This window comes from Oreochromis niloticus, linkage group LG19 (genome assembly GCF_001858045.2).
Source record: "Oreochromis niloticus isolate F11D_XX linkage group LG19, O_niloticus_UMD_NMBU, whole genome shotgun sequence".
Taxonomy (NCBI): domain Eukaryota; kingdom Metazoa; phylum Chordata; class Actinopteri; order Cichliformes; family Cichlidae; genus Oreochromis; species Oreochromis niloticus.
In genome coordinates, this window is record NC_031983.2 from 16,504,060 (window position 1) to 16,527,334 (window position 23,275).

At 40.1% G+C, this 23,275-nt stretch overlaps 2 protein-coding genes across 2 annotated transcripts; both read left to right on the forward strand.

The window, feature by feature from the left end:
* The first annotated feature begins 1,463 nt into the window (after nucleotides 1-1,463).
* LOC100694494 (actin alpha cardiac muscle 1) lies at nucleotides 1,464-4,730 on the forward strand. Its single transcript, XM_003442943.4, has 7 exons — nucleotides 1,464-1,568; nucleotides 2,143-2,281; nucleotides 2,505-2,829; nucleotides 2,930-3,091; nucleotides 3,312-3,503; nucleotides 4,156-4,337; nucleotides 4,410-4,730. Exons 2-7 carry the CDS (start codon nucleotides 2,153-2,155, stop codon nucleotides 4,551-4,553), a joined length of 1,134 nt encoding a protein of 377 aa, XP_003442991.1. The 5' UTR covers nucleotides 1,464-1,568; nucleotides 2,143-2,152; the 3' UTR covers nucleotides 4,554-4,730.
* A 1,199-nt stretch (nucleotides 4,731-5,929) lies between these two features.
* On the forward strand, nucleotides 5,930-8,444 carry gjd2b (gap junction protein delta 2b). Its single transcript, XM_003442942.5, has 2 exons — nucleotides 5,930-6,431; nucleotides 7,156-8,444. The coding sequence occupies exons 1-2, from the start codon at nucleotides 6,361-6,363 to the stop codon at nucleotides 7,997-7,999; spliced, it is 915 nt and encodes a 304-aa protein (XP_003442990.1). The 5' UTR covers nucleotides 5,930-6,360; the 3' UTR covers nucleotides 8,000-8,444.
* The last annotated feature ends 14,831 nt before the right edge of the window (nucleotides 8,445-23,275 follow it).

The window sequence follows — 23,275 nt, forward strand, 5'->3', positions numbered from 1 at the left end:
TTAACTTAGCTATGGTCAAAAAAATATTAGGAATATATTTAAATGCTGGGGCAAAAGGATGCTTAAAGCAGACCGCTGCCTACCAATTATTACATAACACCAAAACAAAGAGTCACACAGTGAAGGGTTATGGCTTGGGGTCGGGTGACAGCAGCATATGATTCATGGCTTGCTGTGCCCTTTTGTCTTGTCCTCCTTGTGGTGGGACCATCCACTGCTCTTAGCCAATGTTATTTTACAGCCTTCAGAACTTGGGCTCTGTCTGTTTCAAGTAAACTGGCAATGTCATTTCTTATGTCTTGTTCTTTCCTCAGTGCAGGAATAAAGAAGGAATATGGCACATGTCACAACAGAAGATTTCCTCTTTTCTTTATTGTTTTGATGTCAGAAACAGCAAATAGTATCAGCGTTACGTCTGACTTATCTGCAAAGGTTTCCTACAAGGAAGAATGCATTATCCCTGGCTGTTCTTACATCACAAGGTAATTATTAGAACAGTATTTGGTGTTTGAGGTAATACTATCTGTTCAGACAGAGAGAAAGAAACAAGTAGAAGTGCCTTCAGCATACCACAATGACCTTTGACATTATACTACGACCAAGTAATTGCCTCTATTTTTGACTGTGGGTTCATGCATGTATTTTATGCTCAATACACTCAATTCAAACACAACAGAAGGGGCTCAATCATGAACTAGAGTATATTCCAAAGGCAAACAAGCAGCATGCACTATGGCCACAACATCAATATTTTACAGAGAGTCCATTACAATCATGGAAACTTAAAGATTTTATGCAAATATTTGAATGCATCTGTGAACATCTCTTTTCCTTTGCCTCATGGCAAGTCGAGGATGTTAAACATAAACATAGTCGCTGCACCACAATGAGACTATTTCTTCAGGAAGATGCTTTGTTTAACACAAAATCAACACGTGAGGTTTGGAGCTTCTAAAAAGTCAAAGAGCCGCTCACACCAGGTTTGTGGCACAAGTGGTCTCTACACTTGGCACAGTCTGTGTCCTTTAAATCAAGCAAATATATTACAATAGCAAAAAAAAAAAGAAAGAAAAAAAGCTGTAGATATTTACCAATATTACACCTTTCAGTTCTTATATGGACAGAATTGTGTAAACAATTATTATACAGGAAAGTGTAACCCATGTTTAAATGTAGGAATTTACTTAGTTTGGCTGGGTTCAAACAATACTGTAAGATAGAAATGTGTGACTAGATTAGAACTTTTCCAGACACGGTGATGTTTCTAAATAATCCTACAGTGATTTATCGGCAGGGATCAAAAGGAAGCCTCTCATTGTCTCTTTGTCCGCATCCCTGTCGTCCATAAATGGACAGCAGGCACAGATGTCCGCGCGGGATATCCCTCTACTTGTCGTGCCTTTCATGGAGAAGCTGTTGTCAATGGGGCAGTGGGTTACCAAATATGGAGAAGGGGTCGCACTGCTTGGCCCCCTCCCATGGACACTGTCAGAGTATAAACTGGTGGGGCATGACATTTCAGCACCCCTGGTTTACACACTCAAGAGTCGGCCTCTGGTGCTGATCTGGTGAGTACTCACACAGCTGATCAAACGGGAGTGAAAAATGACAAACACTGGATTTATTACACCAGGATCGATCCAGGACCTTAATGCAAACGGCATGACCTCCATTTTTTACTTACAAACATCATTATCTAAATTAAACAGATCATTTCATCAAAAGCGACGTGGATCATCAACTTCTTTTGTGGATTACAACTGATGCAAAGTCCTAACAACGCTTTTAAGCTACACAGCGCTAATGTTAGTGACTTAAATATCCGAATATACAACTCTCAAATTCGTGAAATATGTAGTTTGTTATATAATATATTACATAAAACTAATTTATTATTATCCATAACCAGTTTTCTGGCTTCAGGATCCACCAAAAGCGATCTTATGTGTGCTGTTTGCGCTGAACCTATAAAGAGAAGGGAACCTCTTTAATCGCCCAGTCCAAAAACAAAAAAACAAAAAAACAAAAAAACAAAACAAAAAAACAAAACAAAAAACCAAACAACAAAACAAAACAAAAAGAACAGGACAACTGTTATCGGAACTAATCGTGCTCGTGCGCGCACCCGCCTGTCTGTTGCAGACCTGCCGCCATGTGTGACGACGAGGAGACTACAGCCCTGGTGTGTGATAACGGTTCTGGACTGGTGAAGGCGGGATTCGCCGGAGATGACGCACCACGAGCGGTGTTCCCTTCCATTGTTGGTCGCCCACGTCACCAGGTAATTTAAACTGTTCATAAACACAACAGTGGCACTGTAGAGACGTGTATGCATAATTTATACTTAATCAAAAATAATCTAAGGCTTTGCAAGGATCAGCAGAGATGTGCGTAATTGCGCACGCAGCTATTGTTTACACTGGAGGAAACCGACCAGCCATGTTTTGTTCTAATCATCAGTAACTTCTTCACTACATCACATCACCGATTCCTGATGTTTTCAGGGCGTCATGGTTGGTATGGGCCAGAAGGACTCCTATGTCGGGGACGAGGCCCAGAGCAAAAGAGGAATCCTGACACTAAAGTACCCCATCGAACACGGCATCATCACCAACTGGGACGACATGGAAAAAATCTGGCACCACAGCTTTTACAACGAGCTGCGGGTGGCCCCAGAGGAGCACCCCACTCTATTGACAGAAGCCCCCCTCAACCCAAAGGCCAACAGAGAAAAGATGACACAGATCATGTTTGAGACTTTCAATGTCCCCGCAATGTATGTGGCCATCCAGGCAGTGCTGTCCTTGTACGCTTCTGGGCGTACCACAGGTATGACACAGACCTCCGCCAGGTGCTGTGCAGCATTTCAGTAGATTAAAAAAGTACATTAAATGGTTACATATTCTTTGTTGGTATTGTTGGTATCTAGGTATTGTCCTTGACTCCGGTGATGGTGTGACCCACAATGTCCCCATCTATGAAGGGTACGCTCTTCCCCACGCCATCATGCGCTTAGACTTGGCCGGCCGTGACCTCACAGATTACCTCATGAAGATCCTGACGGAGCGAGGTTATTCTTTTGTCACAACCGGTGAGTGTAAAACGTTAGTCACAAATTTCAAACACGGACGACCTGTAAAGCACTAAAACATCACTCAAACATCATTTTTACTTTTATTTTGTTTTATTTCAACAATCAACACGGGTATAAAGATACAAAGAATTATTATAACACGGTATCAGAGGAGGGGTTTATCTTGTGTCCAAAGTACCTCTTTTCTGACTACAACACGCCTGTCTACCTCCGTCAGCTGAACGCGAGATTGTTCGTGACATCAAGGAAAAGCTGTGCTACGTCGCTCTGGACTTTGAGAATGAGATGGCCACCGCCGCCTCATCCTCTTCTCTAGAAAAGAGCTACGAGTTGCCGGACGGCCAGGTCATCACCATCGGCAATGAGCGTTTCCGCTGCCCAGAAACCCTCTTCCAGCCCTCATTCATTGGTGCGTAAAAGCGGACACAACATCTAAGCATTTTAATTGCAGTGACACTGTTGAAATGTCGCGCTGAATTAACTGTAAGTCCCTGCAATAGTCATTCACGTATAGTCTGACCTTCACTGCAATGTACAGACTGTTAAACTCACTTTCTTCTGGTGTAAGGAACGTTTCCATCAGCTCAATTCCGAGCTGGAACTTGTTACAATATTAATGCGAACCAATCGTGAAGCAGGAGGAGTAGCTGTCAGTCAAAGAATCAGTCTAATATCTGGGTCTTAATATGGCTCTCAATATTTAATGCTTGCTTATAACTGTTAATTATTCCTTAGGCCTATTCATAGAATACTACCACACATTTATACATGAATTGTTTTCTAAGCATATACACGTCTATTTCTCACATTTGTGACTAACTATGGCGACCAACTGGAGGTTCCGATTTATCCATCACCGATTTACCACCTTATCACCGTTAAATGCATATCAGTTGTCTAAAGCAGTGGCTTCCACTTCACATTGACGTTAACTCCGCCAGCATCAGCTGTTGGCGGAGCTGTCCCTTTCAGCACCTGTTGTGGCAGCTGACCGCGCTGTCAGAGGTGTACTTTGCTGCACGAGGTAAAAACTCACTCACTTGTTCTGTGTGTTTGCCAAGGAATGGAATCCGCTGGCATTCACGAAACCACATACAACAGCATCATGAAGTGCGACATTGACATCCGTAAAGACCTGTACGCTAACAACGTTATGTCCGGCGGCACCACCATGTATCCGGGTATCGCTGACCGCATGCAGAAAGAAATCACAGCTCTCGCCCCCAGCACCATGAAGATTAAGGTAACTTTACACACTGTTGAATAACACATCTATTTGTAATTTTCCCAAGTTGACAAACGTGCTTGTGTTTAGATCATCGCCCCCCCTGAGAGGAAATACTCTGTGTGGATCGGCGGCTCCATCCTCGCCTCGCTGTCCACCTTCCAGCAGATGTGGATCAGCAAGCAGGAGTACGACGAGGCTGGACCCTCCATTGTCCACAGGAAGTGCTTCTAAGAGTCCACCTGCCCACCTCCGCATTGCACTCACCCTTTATTACCTCACCCTTTATTACAACCGAAGTTACGACTAAAAACAGCAATTCGCGCGTTGCTGTTAAAGTTTTTTGTTTACACAAGTGCAATTTTATGTGAAGATGTACAAGTTTATTAATAAACAAGCAGCCTGCCCAGCCTCTTTCTTTCCTTCTCCCTTAAGCGCCAAAGCTCTGCCCTTTCATCACGTGATGGATGAGTAAAGGTTATTAAAGATTTGAATTAGAAAAGATTACAGTGAGCGGAGAGGATAAGCCACCTCATGAGAAATTAACCTCGCAAAGTTTCATTTAGTGAAAACGCCACCGTCACGTGACCAGAAAGCCACGTCTCCGAGGTTAGGAAATGCAGATATATGGGGACACAAAGTGTTTGAAACCAGCTATAATTTTAATATAAAGAGGTCTGTGTAATAAAGCTCCTATATATGTATATATACATATACATATACATATATACATATACATATACATATACATTGGGGGGGGGGGGGGGCTTTGACTTTACATGTTCTATAAACCACACAATAGTCTAATATTAGCATGAGTGCACAGTGCCGTGCCATAGGTTGAAGCCTCAGAGCATTATACAGGGCGGGGTCACATATTTTGCTTCTATTTTTAAACTTCCACACAGACAGAGAGAGGCAGGCAGACAGGCAGGCTGCCTTGTAAAGCGATTAGCAACTCGGATGGTACTTTCACTCTGTCACTGTATCCAGAGCGTCATCTTTGCCCGAGGTGGAAACAACAGCTACCAACCGGGCAAAGATGACGGCGACATGGGGAGGAATCCTCCGGGTATGCAAAGCTGTCTGCTCCAAGAAAGAAATACTGCGTCCACTTAGCCTATAAAGCTGCATTCGCTTTGTGTTTCAGATATAACCTAGAACCGCAGATAAAACAATAGATTTTGTTAAAACTGATGCAATGTGAAACACTAGGTAGACGCAGCCTGCCTGTAAGTGTGCGTTTATCTATAAACAAAAAAACAAAAACAAAATAAAACAAAAAACAGAAAAGTCCCCTTGACCTTGTTCTCAGAACACGGTGCCCCCACAAGCACTGTCCAGAAAATATAGATGTTGCTGTATGTGGCTGCACGTGCAGTTCTGTACCTCAATTTCTTAAGTAACAATACAGTGTACCGGTTTGAGTCAAGCAAGCCATGCAAAAATGTATAAACCTTTGATTCTAGCACTCTGGACACCCTAGTCTACAGCAGAGTCCACTGAACGGTGCACGTTATGTCCCAAACTAAATAACTGGAAATCAGAAACCCTGATACTTCTGGCTGCTCTCCACCGACCTGTCTGCACGTACGTGACGCGTGGGAGGGAGGGGGGAAGACTACTTAAAGGCGGATTAACGCTGGCAAGACATTAAATCCAACCTCCCTCCATCCAGACGCAGCGCGCAGCCCATCAAACTGATCTGAAGATCGAAAATAGGAGGGCTTATAGTAATCAGCCCTTCAGACTCTCATGACAAGGAAAAGTGTGGCAACGTTGTGGGAGCGCTCGGCACACACAGTAGGACTGGCGCTGCGCGCTCAGCGCATAACCAACCAGATAGCGCGCAGAGAGAAAGAGAGAGACGAGGACGGTAGCAGCATCCCGTGACGGATGCATTTTTTAGCTAAAATCGAGCCTTGTGGAGACTGACAACACCAATAGACAGAGAGAAGCCGGACGGAAAATAAAGCCCTTTCTTTTTGGAGGGATTTGAACACAGTGCCGTTGCGCTCTCGTCTCCTCCGGATGCTCAGAAATGGGGGAATGGACTATACTAGAGAGGCTCCTGGAGGCTGCTGTCCAGCAGCACTCTACTATGATCGGAAGGTAAGATGACCAACAAAAACCAAGATCAACCGAAGAAACGCAGCAGCCTCCAGGATCGTCTTTAGCATGGTCCCCAGTCCCCCGTTTCTGTCTTGTACCTCCAGGATCTTCTGTAGCATGGTGCCCAGTCTTCGTGTCTGTGTTGTGGATTTTTTCTGTCTTGTTCCACAGATATCCTTTTTTTTGTCGTCGTCGTCGTCCTCCTCCTAAGCGAGACAGCTGAGTAGACCAGTTAACAGCTGTCTCTTCAGAACCTGGGATGGTGCTGCGAAGTTGAAAGCCTAAACTAAAATCCATGTGTCGTTTCATGTGTTCATTCATCCATTTATCCATTTGATGTTTGGTGGTGAGTTTGAGTGGTGGTTGTGCACTCATGGGTGGCAGACAAAGATTGAGCGAGAGTCGGCGTTATCACCTCCTTCCATTAACAAAGCACACACAGGTACAGTAACGGCAACACCAATTCCTACATGTCATTCCCATTAAATCATAAAATACACGCTCTATCTACAGACGTGACACTATCCATGAGAGAATAACGCTGTTAGAAGCACATAACACGTCAAAGAGCGTCCTGTTTCAGCACTGGACAGCTCCCTACACCAACACGCCAGATTTTGACTCCAAGCGCATCAGCCACCGAGGCAGCGCACAACTGAACCACACTTACAGTAACCGTACATATTTACACGTATTTTCACATTGTTGTTTGCTTGCTTTTTAGGATCCTACTAACAGTGGTGGTCATCTTCCGGATTCTAATCGTAGCGATAGTTGGAGAGACTGTCTATGATGACGAGCAGACCATGTTTGTTTGTAACACCTTGCAACCGGGTTGCAACCAGGCATGCTACGACAAGGCATTCCCCATTTCACACATTAGATATTGGGTTTTTCAAATCATCATGGTGTGCACTCCGAGCCTTTGTTTTATCACATACTCGGTGCATCAGTCGGCCAAGCAGAAGGAGCGGCGCTACTCAACAGTCTATCTGACACTAGATAAGGATCAAGATTCGCTGAAACGAGACGAGAGCAAAAAGATAAAGAACACCATTGTTAATGGAGTACTTCAGAACACAGAGAACTCCACCAAAGAAGCCGAGCCAGACTGTTTAGAAGTCAAAGAGATCCCCAATTCGGCCATGAGAACTACAAAGTCCAAAATGAGGAGGCAAGAGGGCATCTCCAGGTTTTACATCATCCAGGTGGTTTTCAGAAACGCGCTGGAAATAGGCTTTTTGGTGGGTCAGTATTTCTTGTATGGATTCAACGTCCCCTCGGTGTATGAATGTGATCGCTATCCCTGCATAAAAGATGTCGAGTGCTACGTCTCCAGACCCACGGAGAAGACAGTGTTCCTGGTCTTCATGTTCGCTGTCAGTGGGTTTTGTGTGGTGTTGAACCTGGCAGAACTCAATCACTTGGGCTGGCGGAAAATCAAAACGGCCGTGCGAGGCGTGCAGGCTCGGCGAAAGTCCATTTATGAAATCCGAAATAAGGACTTGCCAAGGATGAGTGTGCCTAATTTTGGTCGCACTCAATCCAGTGACTCAGCTTATGTGTAACACACGTGGAAGAAAACGTAAAAAAACAAAAACAAAAAACAAAAACCATGATGGACATGATGGACAGCTGTGCACGCCGAATTCGTGTCATGACTTAAAGAGTGGGCAATTTTTTTTTTAATTTGTTGGTCTTTGACAGACTTCATGGCAAGCGTGGATTACACGTTTGTTTACTTATTTATTCTTGCACTGATGCAACTTTTTAGTAACGTTTATACTCTGTAGGATGGTAAACGGAGACCATGTTAACGTGTTCACATATTTACTCTGGGGCTGTTCTGCTGTACTTGAAGGGAGTAAATGCAAAAATAATTGCACTAAGAGGTGAACACTTGAGAGCCTGACCTTATCCAAATGTGCTACTGACCTGACGGTGTTTTTAAGACATTTTCTTTCCACCTGTTTTGTTTTTGGCACCAACCTAATTAAATGGCACCATACAAAGGAAAAAAAAATCAACCACCCAGATTTATATATAAATATAGATATATAAATCCTTACTGACTATGGTTCAGCGTAGATAAAACACATCAGCTTACTTCATGTTTTTTGTTGCCTGTGTTGCACCACTGACCTTAACACATGTATCCATTCCACTGCTTAATAGCTAACTTGCAAAACAGTATCTGGTGAATTTGCTGCAAAACGCTAACGTCTGTGATTTCCTTAATTTATGACACACCAAAGCGCCCACTGCTTTTATTTGTGAAGTGTTTTCTTGCTTTTGTGTAATCAAGTGCCATACTTGTATATAGACATAATATATATATATATATATGTATACATATGAATATATAAATATATAATAATCATCATGAAAGCCGATTCCCTGCTTGGATTATGCTAAATACCGCCTAATTTCTTATTTGCTTTAAATGTATTTGTTGTGATTTAAACGAAAAAGAAAAGAGATATAAAATTTTATCTGTTTTATTTTGCAAATGACTGGAAGAAGAAATGAAGTGCTACTCTTTTTTTATATACAAGAAAGAAATGTCTCTCCCCAAACCGAGCTGATAAAAACTGAAAAATAGCACAAAATTGAAATTTTTATCAAAGAACGGGCAATAGAAATCTGCTCTGGTGCTACAGTTTTTCATAGAATGGTTTTAAAATGTAACCGAAACAGATCAGAAAAAAAACTAACATCTTTTTTTTCTGTGGAAAATAAAAGTGGGATTAATGTACACCAGAAATGTGTGAGGTGCAGTACTTTGTGTCCGCTGCTGGAGCTTGTTTGGAGCTGACCTATCACACAGATATCCAGTGGAAGTTTTGCCTTGGTGCAGTGAAGAATTAAGCCACACCCACTTAGTTAAAAAAAAAGCAAGAAAAAAAAAGGAAAAGAAAAACCTACCGCAGGACACACCTTGTGCAGGATCTCACCAATCTGCAATGTGTTGCAACACTGATGCTGCTTCCACGAGGCGCATCAATACTTATGCTACATTAAGAAGTGGCCTGGGGGAACTTTTAGTCTATATGACATGCATCAAATCAGACACTGGCCTCAGCTCTGACGGAGTGTTTGGGTGATTTATTACTGAGCAAACTGTTGTGAGAATTTACTTGTAATGTGCAGGGATGAGAAAAGCTGATCATTATTCTGAATGCTGAAAGAGCTGCCCTTTCTCTGCTTATCCCTTCTCCTCTTATTTAAGGAAAGAAAGCAGCCTGAGCTGAGGGGAGCGTTTGTGTGCATCTTCTGAAGGTCAGAGTGAAAACAAAGATGGGAAAGGAGGGGGGGGGCACATACAGTTGCAGACCAATTTTTGCAGCTCACCGTTGCAGGTGATCTGGGAAAAGGCTGCTCCCTTCTCATCTAGGATGACTCTGCAAAGCTGGGTGTAATCAAAGAGGAAGGGCACCCACACATCCATCTCCATCTCAGCAGGGACTAAAGATTTCTTCCTAAGTCCTGAAGTACAAAAAAAAAAGAAAAAAAAAGAGAAGAAATGAAAAGAAAGAAGAGCTGCTTGTCAACTTAACTCAGTGCAGTACAGTTTACAGCTGTGTGCATTTGTCTCCCTCTCTTTTTTTGCATTTAATTTTGCCACCAAAAAAAAATCAAATCAAATGAAAAGTTAAAGTATAAAAAAACATAAGTTAAAATATCTCCAGAAACAAACAAAGTAATGGGATGCTATTGTTTTATTTAATTTCTTGCAGTACTTTACCTGGTTTCAAAATCCAGCCATAGAGCAAAATTATTGGGGTATGTTGGAATGCAATTACGCATGCTGTTTTGCATTTACATCATATGAATGTTGCAGGTCTCAGCAGAGATTACGCTGTGCATGTGTGTCTGCATTTTTGTGGTCATGGCAGCCAGGCTACCAGTCACATAGAGAGTGTTTGCCTGGTGATCTGACAAATGCACGTGACATATATCTTGTGGGAGATTAAACATCTGAGACAATATAGGTGTACTGCATATGGAGACCAAGTAATCTCAACGATATATGCATTTATCTGCTGGCCTCAGCCACCTCAACAACTGCAGTAGAACAAAATAAGGCCACATGCGAGCTATTTTTAAAACTCTAAGTCAAAACACTGTGGGAGCACCTCTAATTTCATGTGATTGCAGATGCACAGGTTGAAGGCAGGGGTTTTTAGAGTCCCATTTCCCCCTTTAATGTGAGTCACAGACAAAGAATCACCCTTATATTAAAGGGAAGGTCTTCTCCCTAGGCTGTATACTGTGGGAGAGGAAGGCTCTCATCTCATAAACAAAGGGATTTATTATGAGCATTGTGGGCCTCTTCATCATAACTCTGCCACCTTGCTTCTTGATAAAAATAAACCATGTGCTGCACATGCACAGATATCAGATAGATATACTTTAATAACCTGCAGATTTTGATAAATGTGGTGAAAACATTAAAAAATAAATAAATCAATAAAGACTATAAGAATCTATAAGAATCTCCACTTCCATGAAGAAAATATTTATCTGCTTTAAATGCTATTTCTACACTTCACAAACATCTGCTTTTTAATGTAGCTGGCAGAATTATTTTCACATTTGTATTTCAAATTTGATATTTCACATTAATGTATCATCCCACAGAAAAACGAAAAAAATCATTCTTATAGTAAATGTTTATTTTTTTTTATATAAGGACTCTAAGACTTGAATCTTGGGACTCTTATTGTGATTTGCTCAGAAAAGCAATATAACTAATTAATTCAAATGTTAATAATCATGTTGCACAAGGAAAATATGAATCTTACCACAACACAACACAACATCGTCTACTGTTTAAACAAAACCACACGCACAAAGAAAAAACTAACCATAATGTAACAAACACCACACAGGGCATACATATTACAGTGATACTAAGAAATACATGCGGGTAATAAAAATACTAATGAGGTTTTATTTAATTATGAAGTTATTTTAATGTTAACAGAAATTCTGCTCCAGTTAACAGACACGCAGGCTTTTATTGTTATTCAGTGTACAACAAGTGCACAAGACGTGAAATTTGGCACACTTGGCTCAACAGAAGATGAAATATATATGTATAAAACTATTTTAAATGTATCAAAATTCAAAGCAGCAAAAATACTGTAATAATGGTAAAAATGTGACATGTGGAATTACAGAAAGAAAAATAGTATGTGATATTTTAGAGTACAGCAGTCTGATGTGCTTCTGTTGCTACTATACTATACGTATGGCATCATAATAATGTATGTGTTTGTAATTCAGAAATATTTTATATTATACACAGCAACAGGTTTGCAGAAGCAAGTATAGTACTTATATTTTAGCTACAGTGTGGCTCCAAGCCTAGGTCTGAAATTAGTTTGTGGTTCAGTGAGCTGATCTACTCATCTATGTTGTCCTGGTTTTGCTTTCTCTTGAGAAGAACCAAAATAGAAATTTTCCTGGTTAGGAATTGGGAATGTGTTATATTCTGACCAAAGCATGTTTGCAAGCCCAGGCTCACAGGCACAAGTGATGAAGCCAAAGCTAAAGCTGAGGCTTGATATTTAAGAGCTTTATCTAAAATGCAATTAATAACAAATGCCGTTTATTTCTCTGGAACCTAAAAACAGATTGTCCATACATAGAGAATATAAAATGCTAACATTTTCTGTGCTGGAAAAAGCATGTGAAATCTTTAGCTATGAAATAAACAAGTCACTGAGGTTAGAGACATAATAACTGAAAAAAACTATCAAATAACTGAGTTTGAAGTTCATAATACACATCTTCTAATGTCAAGAACTATTGTTCTGAATAAAGCTGGAAAGGGTGAAAAAGTCATTTTCATCAGCCCACATCTACACATAAAAGAAGATATAGTTTCCTTTATAGTATTTATATTAGTACTATTTATATATTAGTACTGTAATACCTAGCATTAAATGCCAATAAATAAATAAAACAAGGCACAGCAACAGAAGGAACCATTTGTTTAGTTAAGACTTGATCATGAGTCTACTGTATTCAATTCAACTCAATTGAAGTCAATTTATACGGCACGAAATCACAACAACAGTCACCTCAATGTTGTAAGGTAGACCCTGCAGTGATGCATAAAAAGAAAAACACAAAAATCACAAGATCGTTCCCACTGTTGCACTTTGGTGACAGTGGGAAGGAAAAACTTCCTTTTAACAGGAAGAAACCTCTAGCAGAACCAGGCTCAGGGAGGGGCGGCCATCTGCCATGACCAATGGGTTGAGTAAGTTACTGTAAGTAAGTTATTGAGAAGGAATGTAGCCAAATGAAAGACACTACTGTGGGAGGATCACAAACAGCACCGTTACACTGCCATTTACCTGGTGTGGAGTGGTGAAAGTAAAGGAAATACCACTGCATCGACTTGAACGGCTGATATCAAGAGGGAAAAGAATGACCCAATATATCAGGAGTAATGCAGGATATTTTCGGTAATAAACTGTCTAAAATTCACCCCGTGCTCTTTGTGTATAGCTGTTGGTTTGATGAAGATTGGTTCAAATTTTATTGCCAAAAACAAAAACTTTAGAAAAACTATATGGTGTCTATTTGTTTGTGGGTTTGTCTTTTGTAAAACCTAAAATGATCTTTCTCAAGATCCTAGAAATACATTTCTGAGAAGAGGAAGAACCCGCTCGCCTGTGTTTTTCCTGCAGCGTGACTTGATCCGCGTGGCCTTTGAAATCCAGAACTTTCACCTGAGAGTGAATCCTTCAATCCTTTTGCCCCAAAACAAGCATGTCCTCCCAATTTCCCCTCTTTTACCAATCTGAAAAGAGAAGGCTGGCTCCAGGGAAGTGCTGCTTTAATTCTGCCTTTTGCACAGATTACAGCATGAAAGGTGGAGAGCAAACAGAAGAAAAACAGTGAATTTGGGTCTTTTTGATCCACTCAGCCAGAAGCAATAAAATTAGCCCAGTTACGGTAGCACATATGCATGGTATAGCATGGTATGGGCAGATATGGCAGACACTGAAACAAAACACACTGGATGTTCACGTTCATGTGGAGGAGGAACCCGGAAAGCATTTGCAGAGTGTGACCAACTTTGTAACTTTCTGTCTGCCGGAGGAGGAAAGGCATCCACTTTGTTCTGGCTGTAAAGTAGGTTTCTCTGTCTCCAGCCACAATAGTTTCTCTTCATCCTCACCAATTTATTTTAAAGCTGCTAAAAGAAGCAGAAAAGCAAACTTTTCATTCACTGAGCCTATGGTCGCTTTGTCTTTAAAAATCACCAATATAATGAAATCTTCACGGTACAAGGACTAAAGGACAGAGAACATCTGACAGAGTCTGGTTTGAGGGATTTGGCTGGCTGGTTTGGTTGTAGGTTAGGTCGTATTGACCCATACAGAAGGATTTGGTTGAAAACAAGCACTGGCACTGACAAAATATACCTGACAGACCTGAGAACAGATTAATTTCTCATCCATTTTTTAATGTGACCTGAGGATTAGGAACATTAGCGGATTATACTCACATTTGTCAACCAGAGGTTCACAGTGGGACAGCCAGCAACTGGGTAAGGACACAATGCACCCGAACCCAAAATCTGATGGATTCCTATTGTTCAGGTAGGCCAGGCGAAGATGGAGTTGGCCAGGATAAGGCTATTAGAACTTAAAAAAAAGACCAGGTAACTTTACTTATTACATTTTAATTCTTTTTTTTATATTGCAAAAATTTTCTGTGGTGAAAATCTAACAGGTCTAAGCCCTAATCTTTGTAATACCACCTTTTTTTTTTTTTTTTTTGCCATACTGCACAAAGTTCCTCTGGTAAAGTATATGTTATTAATGCAAATCAGATGGGACCAGGCCACACTGCAACAAAAAACAAAAGCTAAATAATTTCTTGCTTGTGACATTTCAAATTTCCCTCCTGAGGTGACAATTCATTCTCACATCTACAGCCTGTTCCAACTTTCTACACCCACTTGCCTCCTCTGCATTCCCTAATAGCTTGTACTACACACAGCCCATCGACCCTGAGAAATGTTTAGGTTCTGCACCATTACACAGCCAATAAAAATCAGTGGCTGGCAAGCCTTAATCGGACACAGAGCTGTTCACCGGCCAATTGAACTTGTACTGATATAGGAGGTACAGAATAGCAGTGTGCAAGACGGAGGAGACAGAGGCAGAGGTGTAGAGATATTAATTTACTACTACCCACACTGAAATGCAGTCACATAAAGAGAAGGCTATGAATCACTACAGAGGCACACAGGGACAGAAGATAACATCCATCTGGTAAGATTTGTGGGCGCAGAATAAAAGGACTACCTTCTAACTTGTCTGCTTAGGAGCCAGATGAGTGGGAAGCTGCTGCTATCAAAAATAAATAACTTTAAAAAAAAAAAAAAAAGAGCATTTGTGTTGTGAGATGCAAATGCAGAATAAGAAAAACAAAGAAATTACACAAATTCATGGTGAATTCAGTTGTTTATGGGTTCTAGAGGAAGTGTAAGATTACAAAGAGGCAATAGGCTGGGCTGACTGATGCCTTCCACTGCTATTTGATTCATAGGCTATGATGTAGCTCACTGTGGTTTACCTTTGGACTCTGTATGAACCGACACACCGCCATCTACTGTAAATATCCTATTTCTCCCTCATTTCTACCTTTTCTTTCTTATTCCCTTTCCCTCTTGCTAAAGGATCTACTCCGTCTTTCTCCCACTTGCCTCTCTCTGCAATGCTCAACCTTTCACTACCTATAATCTCTTTCTCCCTCCCTCCCTCCTTAGTGTCTTCTTCCACATTGCTCATCCATTCTCTCACTCCTGTTCTGATGTGATGCCACTCTGCTGTGAATCACACGGCTGTCGTTTTAGAGGGCCTTAAAAAATAGTATGAGATCACACTTTTTTACTGTGTAGCTATCACAGTCATTTTTGGATGCAGCGCTGCTCAGAGAACACTATGTTTGACTTAAAAATGGTGCAGAGGGATACAACAGTTAAATGAGTCAAAAGAGAATAATAAAGTCTACAATGTATCCAGTGGAGTATTGTACAGTGTTACAATATATGTATGACATATTACAGAGTAATATATCAAATATACTGCTGGACTATATTTGGTACACCTTGCTAGTACAGCAAGGTGCTGCTGTTCTTGGCATATATTCAAGTATGTTCTAGAAACATTCCTCAGACATACTGCTCCATATTGACATGAGAGTATCACACAGTTGCTGCAGTTTTGTTTGCTGTACACCCATTGTATGAATCCTTCGTTCCACCCAAAAGTGCTCCATTGGTGAGTTCTTGTGACTGTGGTGGGCATTTGAGTACTCTGAACTCATTGTAAAGTTCGTGAAACCAGTTTGAGATGATTCAAGCTTTGTGACATGGTGTGTTGTCCTGCAGAAAGGAGCTATTAGAAGATGGGTACAATGTCATCACAGATCATGGTCAGTAACAATACTCAGACAGGCTGTAGTGTTTAAAGGATGCTCAGTTAGTACTACGGGGAAATAAATTAAACAGAAAGGAGACATAAAGGCTTGTCAGATCAGGGAACTTTTTCCACAAACTTCTGAATTTCCTGTTATTAGCTGACAGGAGTAGCACCTGGTGCGCTCTTGCGCTGCTGTTTTTTTGCTTCAGGGTTTGATGTATTACATATTCGAGGTACGCAGATGCTCTCCTGCGTACCTTGGTTGTATAAAGTTGTCATTTGAGTTGCTGTCCCATCATTGCACAGCAGTCCGGCCGTTCTCCTCTGACCTTTGACATCACTGGATATTTTCTCTTTTTCAGATCATTTTCTGTAAATCTTGAAAATGGTTGGCCTGGAAAAATCTCAGTAGAGCCACAGTTTATGAAATACTCTGTCTGACACCAACAACCTTACCATATCACTTAAATCGCCTTTAAACTCCCCATGTATTTGTGTTTTTTCATTAACTAGGCATGAAAATAAAGCAGTGTTTTACATTTTCATGCTGTGTTTTGAGTTGTTGCTGGAATGATTCAATTTAACAAAAAGGGTTTCATTATCATACATCATATCTGTTTCATATCTGTCTGTCTTTAACATTTTGAAATCCTCTGATCTCTGACATGGGCAGTATGGTGGCGATGGTAACACACAAGTTGGCTGTTGCCTTTGAACTACAAATACTCTCTATAATTGCCTAAAATGAAACGTGAAATAACTATTCTACACCTTTAAGCACACATGCTGTGATGCTCCATTGACAATTCTCCAAACAAAATAAGGGCTGCTGGGAAATTTGTGTGGAAACGTATGCTGCTGTTGTGACTGAGGCGTTAATTAGACTGAGAAATTGTGTCTTCGACTCTCCTTCCAAGCAGTCCGGTTTCACAGAACACCTTCCCCCACACATGAGAAATCCGTGCCACGCCGTGCGCCAGCCTGCCAAAAGATGTCTTAGCTGTACGGCACTTGAAATGTGTGCATAAAATTCCTTATCGTGAGAGATCAGCCCGTAATCTGAGTTATTCATTTCACTGACAAATCTAGTGCAAATTTGTTAGCAGGATCATCGCAGCCAGGCTATGACATGCTGCATGTGTTGATTGTGTTAATGATTCTCTGCCTTCTCTTGCCAACTTATCTTTACAGCCAAAGGCAACACTGCCATGATTTCATAACATAATTAACAACCTGTATTTGGATACTGTAACAGCAAGAAACTGGACTTCAAACTGGAAAAAAGAAGAATATTATGTAATAAATGTAAAATTAGTACTCAATTACACATGACTTGACTAAAGAAAGTTGCAAACCAACAATCTATAACGAGACTGGAGAACTAATGAGAACCTGCACAAGGACAGTGGGGGCAGAGTTCAGTACTGTACCTTCAGGCTGCTGATGCAGTGGAATACTTAAAGAAATGGCTTAATGGTATTCTAGGATCAATACACAGTCAACAAACAGAAGGGCTCTACCAGCTGAAGGTCTGTTTTTTCTGACTTCAGCTGATTTATGCTATCACAATCCAAAAATGTGTACCTTTATAATGTCGAAATGTAATTTTTTTCTCGGCAGTTTTCTGTCCACTACAGTTTTAGTTGCTATGGAGAATGCTTACATCTTGAAAAATGGCAGCTTTACACAGGTTAGCTCAGTATTGCAAAGAACCATGAATCCTTGAGACAGTTTTATCATGCTGACTTGCACCGAATAAGGGCAGTGCTTCCCACCTTACTTGGGGAAAAAACATCATTGTTCTGCCTTACATCTTCCAAAACACAAGTGAAAAAGGTATTCCCAGGGCTGGCCAACAAGCCTCTAGACATTTGGCAAATATCCATCTGTGATGGTTGACTTGACAACAACAAAACATCTGCTGTAGCAATTACATTTTATTGATCAGTTCCTGTTGGTTTGATGCATTAGACCGCTGTCGTACATCAATTTTTTGAATGTGGGTTGTTTGTGGATTTTTCTACTTAGGTTGAGGTAGTCTTGTGCTGAAGAGCTCAGTTTGTGTCTTTCCATTAAACCAAGTGTTTGAGTGTTGTGAATCTCACTGTTCAAAAGGTTGCCTTGAGCAAACTAATGTGTAACTTCTTTTGCCAAAAAACACACATAGACACACAAGATGTAAGACCCTGAACACATATGCCCACGCAAGTGCCTCTTACTGGATGATGGTGATTTTTCACATTGCCTTGACATTCTTTCTTTTAAGTATTCACTTAGTCATTTTGTACTCTTCACTTTTTTAACCAAAAATTATTCTGTTATACTTAAGATTTTTTTTATCTTCCTATAACTGCCTTGTTTCTGTCCACAGACATGTAAAAGGCACTTGGTACAGTGCCTCTCTAGTTAGAGCTGGTCGGGCTCAGGCTGGTCTGGGAGCTCTCCCATGGCCTTAGGAGGCACAACTGGAGACAAGCTGGTCTCTCTCCAAACAGAGATTTGGGTTCACATGACCTGATCAAGCAGCTGTCCCCCCCCACACAGTCTTTCCCTGCAGCATAACACACTGCTGCCTGGGAATGTCCTCTGTGCTGAAGCTCTGGTCATTTCATAGAATTATATTTATATTGCATAGCACAGCATGGTGTTTCTATGCACTTACATACTTATGTATGCATAATTTGCATGCTCATGTATAGGCCTTTGTATGAAAAAAGCAAAGTGCAGAGTTACTCTCATTGTTTCATATAGGCAATAAATCTGTGCTTAGATAACATAACCAGAATGCTGTATGCACCCCATGTTGACATACAGGACTACAGAATATCCTCATGAATACTGAGGAAGTTGTGGTTTGTAGCTTGCCAAGTCATTACAAATATTGCAGCGGAAGGTTGAACACCCAGAAGGCATGGAAAACCAAAACCATCCATATAAAACAATATTTTGTAGAGTCATTATGGATACAAAATGACTCTACAGAGCTTGGAAACAACAAGTTTAAATATACACACCTCACAAAATGCTATGACTAATGGAATTTCTTCACTGTTGTTTTAACTCTTTATCGCTTGAAAGCCTAGTAGAAGTAACACCTGAAGTTATTTTTTGAACTCAGTGGTTTCTGTCATGTTTTTTGACCTTCTAATAGAATAAGCCACTAAAGTCTTCTAATGATCATCAAACCACATCTTCATTAATGTATACTGAAGTGTCAAAACTGGTCATTAAGGATAGAGAGGAGGCTGTCAAATGACTGAAGCAGTGTAAAAATGGGAGTAGAGCAACTGAGAATGTTAAAAGACGTGCTATGAGTGCAGCCAACTTGATATATGGGAGGTGAGTGTCCTTCATCACTCCTATAGGCAACTGGCTGGTGGCTGCATTTTGCTTTAGCTTTACAAATAATTAATTTATTTAGTGACAGAGTAGCTTTTTCCCTGTTTTTTCTAAATAATTTTTTCCAGACAAATTTCTGTCTTTTTTGTGAAAACAAAATTTCAATTTGATTAACTAATCAGGCGAAAATAGAAAAAGTTCTGCCGCAAACCAATTAAAATTAGCTGGTGTAATTAGCTTGAAAAATACCTATTATTCATTCACATAGAAGTAATCAAATGGAGGGATACTAATTGTTTTCTGTTGTAAAAAACAAAGCAAAACACTGATGATATATAAGATATATAAGAAGGATGAGGTCACTGTGATGCCACTTATTGCTTTGGTTTAATGCTCGTTGTCTGATAATTACATTTATGTCACTCAGACTCAAGAGGAACCTATCAGGCTTGTGTATGTAGAAATTATAACATTAGCCTTTTATCAATCATAAAGTAACCATTCTTTGTCATCTTTTTTGTTCCGAATAGGGACTTTAATTTACAAAATAAACACATGTTGCATTAAAAATAAACTTGAAACCAATGACTGAGACCATAAAGTCAATGAAAACATGATTAATGAGCAGTAAGGCTTTTCTCTCATACAAGTTTACAGTCAAATCGGACAGGTGACCGCTTGCTGGCCAGAAGAAATAATGCTTTATGACAAAATTTCAGAAACCACTGAGCTGGTGTAAGGTTTATATTTTCTTTGTCACAGTATCCAAATATATTTTTGCATAAATAATTTAATTTGTGAACTACTTTTGTACATTGATTTGTAAACACTCTACATGCGTAGTGTAGCATGCTGTTGCTCCACAAAGCCACTGTCAGCTCTTTTGGGTTAATGGATTTAAACTATGGATACCTTTAAATAAAATAACATCAAATGAGTCAGAAATAGAGTTCAGATAATTTGGTTACTTGGAATTTTTTTCCTGTACAATTAAAACAATACATCAGAGGCATAAAGGAAATTTTATGAATATGACAAAACTGGATATTTGCACCTGGAAAGCAATGTGTGTGGACAGCTTAGAACATATTTGGAACATATTTAAGATTTTCTATGAATACAGGAAGACATTTTTGGTTCATTATCAAGAGCTGATAGTGAACGTAGGTGCCCAACAATTAAAACATAGTCAAATTTGTAAAGATATATTAGAATGATTTTATATCATATGTAAAAACTCTGCTGATGGAGATCAAGCCACAATTATTTGGAATTATTTTCCCCCTGCAAACACCTTGAAGGGAGATATTTGTGTATATACAGCTATGAAGAATAAAAATGCAAAAGACCTGCAGTTTATTTACATACCAACAGTCTTTCGATGCCATGCAGACAAAATCATCACCACTGCATTCCTGATTCATGTGGTAATCAAAACTCCCAACTGCCAGCCCATCTCATGGCCGGTATAATGTCACACAGGAAAAATTGATGCGGTTTGTGTTTGAGAGACAGAAGTTATCATTTCAGCTCGCTGTGCTTATGTACAGTATGTCATCTAAATGCAAAATGCATGTTGTGTTGTGTGTGTGTGTGTGTGTGTGTGTGTGTGGCTGGGGATGCAGTTGGTTAGCATCAAAGCTGTCTCTCCACTCTCTCTCTCCCTTTCTCTATCTATTTGATTGCCTGGGCATGAGGGAAGGTTTTAATTATATTTTCTTTTATTCAAATGAATAATCCTGAAGCACTGTGCACCAGGGTTCCCTCCTGGGAGACGTCACACATCTGGCAAAGACTGCGCTGTTTTCGTAACTCTCTTTCTCTCTGGGTTACTGGAGCTCCCTTCTTTGTCTCTTTCAACATCCAGAGATCTCCATAAACACATTTATTAATGAAATCACATGCAAAGGGTACAAATTTATGTTGACTGTTTTAATTCAGTGCTTACATCAATTTACCAAAGATTCATTGTTCTTCCAAGATAAATCATTAAGAAAACACAAGATAATACCTTTCCCCACAATTGGGAAACTCTTAATAACTACTCATCACTGACCAGAATGATTGTTTATGTAAAAAAAAAATTGAAAACTGTAATTTCAGAGTATAAAGTGATATGTTTGAATACATGGTTTGCTATAATATATTTCCTAGACCACTCCTGTAGTGCAGTTCTCTGCCAAGGCCCATTCCCTATCTTGCAAAGAAGAGAAGCAGATCTGGATGAGCACCAAAATTTAAAAGGTCCTTGTTCTGCCCAAGCACTACCCCTTCACTAACTTTACAGAAAATCATTGCAGAAAACAGATAAACCAGCAAGCAAACACCAGTGAAAATACACCGTACCTATGCCAAGCTGTTTTAAAGAGAAACCAATAGATCCACACATTTTAAAAATAAATGTTTGGAAGTTTTGTTTCTTTAACTTTAATAATGTTTGAAGTTCTAAGAGATTCACTCAATAACCACTTCAGCTCTGGAAATATAATCATAGTCAATTCATGCAAACTTATGTTAATGTATGCACAGCGGAGAACATGCATACTTAAACGAAACCCTTGATTCACAGTAAGCTCCATATGTTTAATAGCTTTTAAATGCTGTAAATATAGAGGAAATATAAACAGTGCAAAATACAAGCAAGCCTTTATATACCTGACTGTTGGCATTTCTCAGATGTACAGGATGTTTTTAGGATGCTTTGTGTTCTTTCTCCTGTTACCAGACGGGAAGGACTGGAAAGAACCACTCACTTTATGAAAGTGCTCAGTCAATCTCCCATTTTGGATTGGCTTCTCACATGACTGAAATAGAGTGTGAAATTTCTGCTCAAACATTCATGAGCGCAGACCTGCATTAGATCACCTATGTACATCCATCATCATGGGTGCTATGAATCAGAACAAAGCCAGGACAAAATAAGTGTGAGGAAGGGTAAGTGGTAAAGAAAGAGACATAAAGGCTACAGGAGGAGAAAAAGAACCAGGGAATGGAATCCAGGGAGCAGCGTGTGAGGCCAGTGTCTCTTCCAGGCAGCCAGACGTGACTTCACCGCAGCTTCCTTGTTTGTGGATATGATCTCACTCATGCAGACAGAGACTATGCCATCCAGCATTAGCAAGGAGCTGCCAAATACTTTTATGCAAGTTGCTAGCCTCTGTGGAAACCTGCAGCAGTCTACAAGCTGTTTCCAGCCTTTGATAAATCATGCAGTGTTTACTACTACACTGGGTACAGAGGAGAAACCCAAATCCCAAAAACATAATCTCAACTCACCTGCATAATTCATCAGAGCTGAGGTGTAACTGTGTTCTAACATAAAGATGTCTGGCTGAAGATATCTACCTTTGCACTGTCAGAACTGAGTCCTATATTCATTTACATTCTAATAGTACAGACCTTGTTTTACATAAGTGATAAATGCTTTGTAAGCAAAATGCCATCTTTAACAATGCCATGACACACCCTTCTACAGTGGCAACCTAGTTTTTGAGATTTTTGGTTTTTTCACCTTCAAATTAGAAAGATAATTCCTATTTAATCAACAGTTTATTTGGTGGTGTTAAAACTCCTAATCCTCTACACATTTTTGCGGTGAACCTTTGTAAATCCACTGCACATCAAACCATTCATAAACTGGACCAATAACTCCCATGCAAGAGCTACGACTTTTTTTTTTTCACTATTTCAAATCGTTCACATACTTTTTAAATGAACTAAACACTTATGTGTATCTAAAGTTAAGGTTCAAAAGTGCAACCATAAACTCAAAAGTCTTTTTGCCCCTTCGTAGTTTTGATGGTGACACAGTTTGGATGACCTTGTTTGTTGTCCCCATTCTGGCACGTCTTTTGCCATTCTGGCCCTCTCTCCTCACCCACCTCTGGGTGCTCATGTCTGCCAGCAATATAAACACTCACTGTCAGTCATTTTTTTCTCTGGAAGGGTTGAGAGCCTTCCCTCAGGACTCACCTCTCCAGTCAGCCAACCAGTTTTCCCCTCTCTCTCCTGCCGGATGTCCCAGTGTTCATGTTCCACTTTGGCCTCTCAAGT

Bases quoted from the DNA above. Each gene is read 5' to 3' on its own strand.
- LOC100694494 (XM_003442943.4), top strand. From the start codon at position 2,153: ATGTGTGACGACGAGGAGACTACAGCCCTGGTGTGTGATAACGGTTCT. The intron at 3,504-4,155 runs GTGCGTAAAAGC...GTGTTTGCCAAG, and splicing joins CTTCCAGCCCTCATTCATTG to GAATGGAATCCGCTGGCATT. The intron at 4,338-4,409 runs GTAACTTTACAC...GCTTGTGTTTAG, and splicing joins CCAGCACCATGAAGATTAAG to ATCATCGCCCCCCCTGAGAG.
- gjd2b (XM_003442942.5), top strand. From the start codon at position 6,361: ATGGGGGAATGGACTATACTAGAGAGGCTCCTGGAGGCTGCTGTCCAG. The intron at 6,432-7,155 runs GTAAGATGACCA...CTTGCTTTTTAG, and splicing joins CACTCTACTATGATCGGAAG to GATCCTACTAACAGTGGTGG.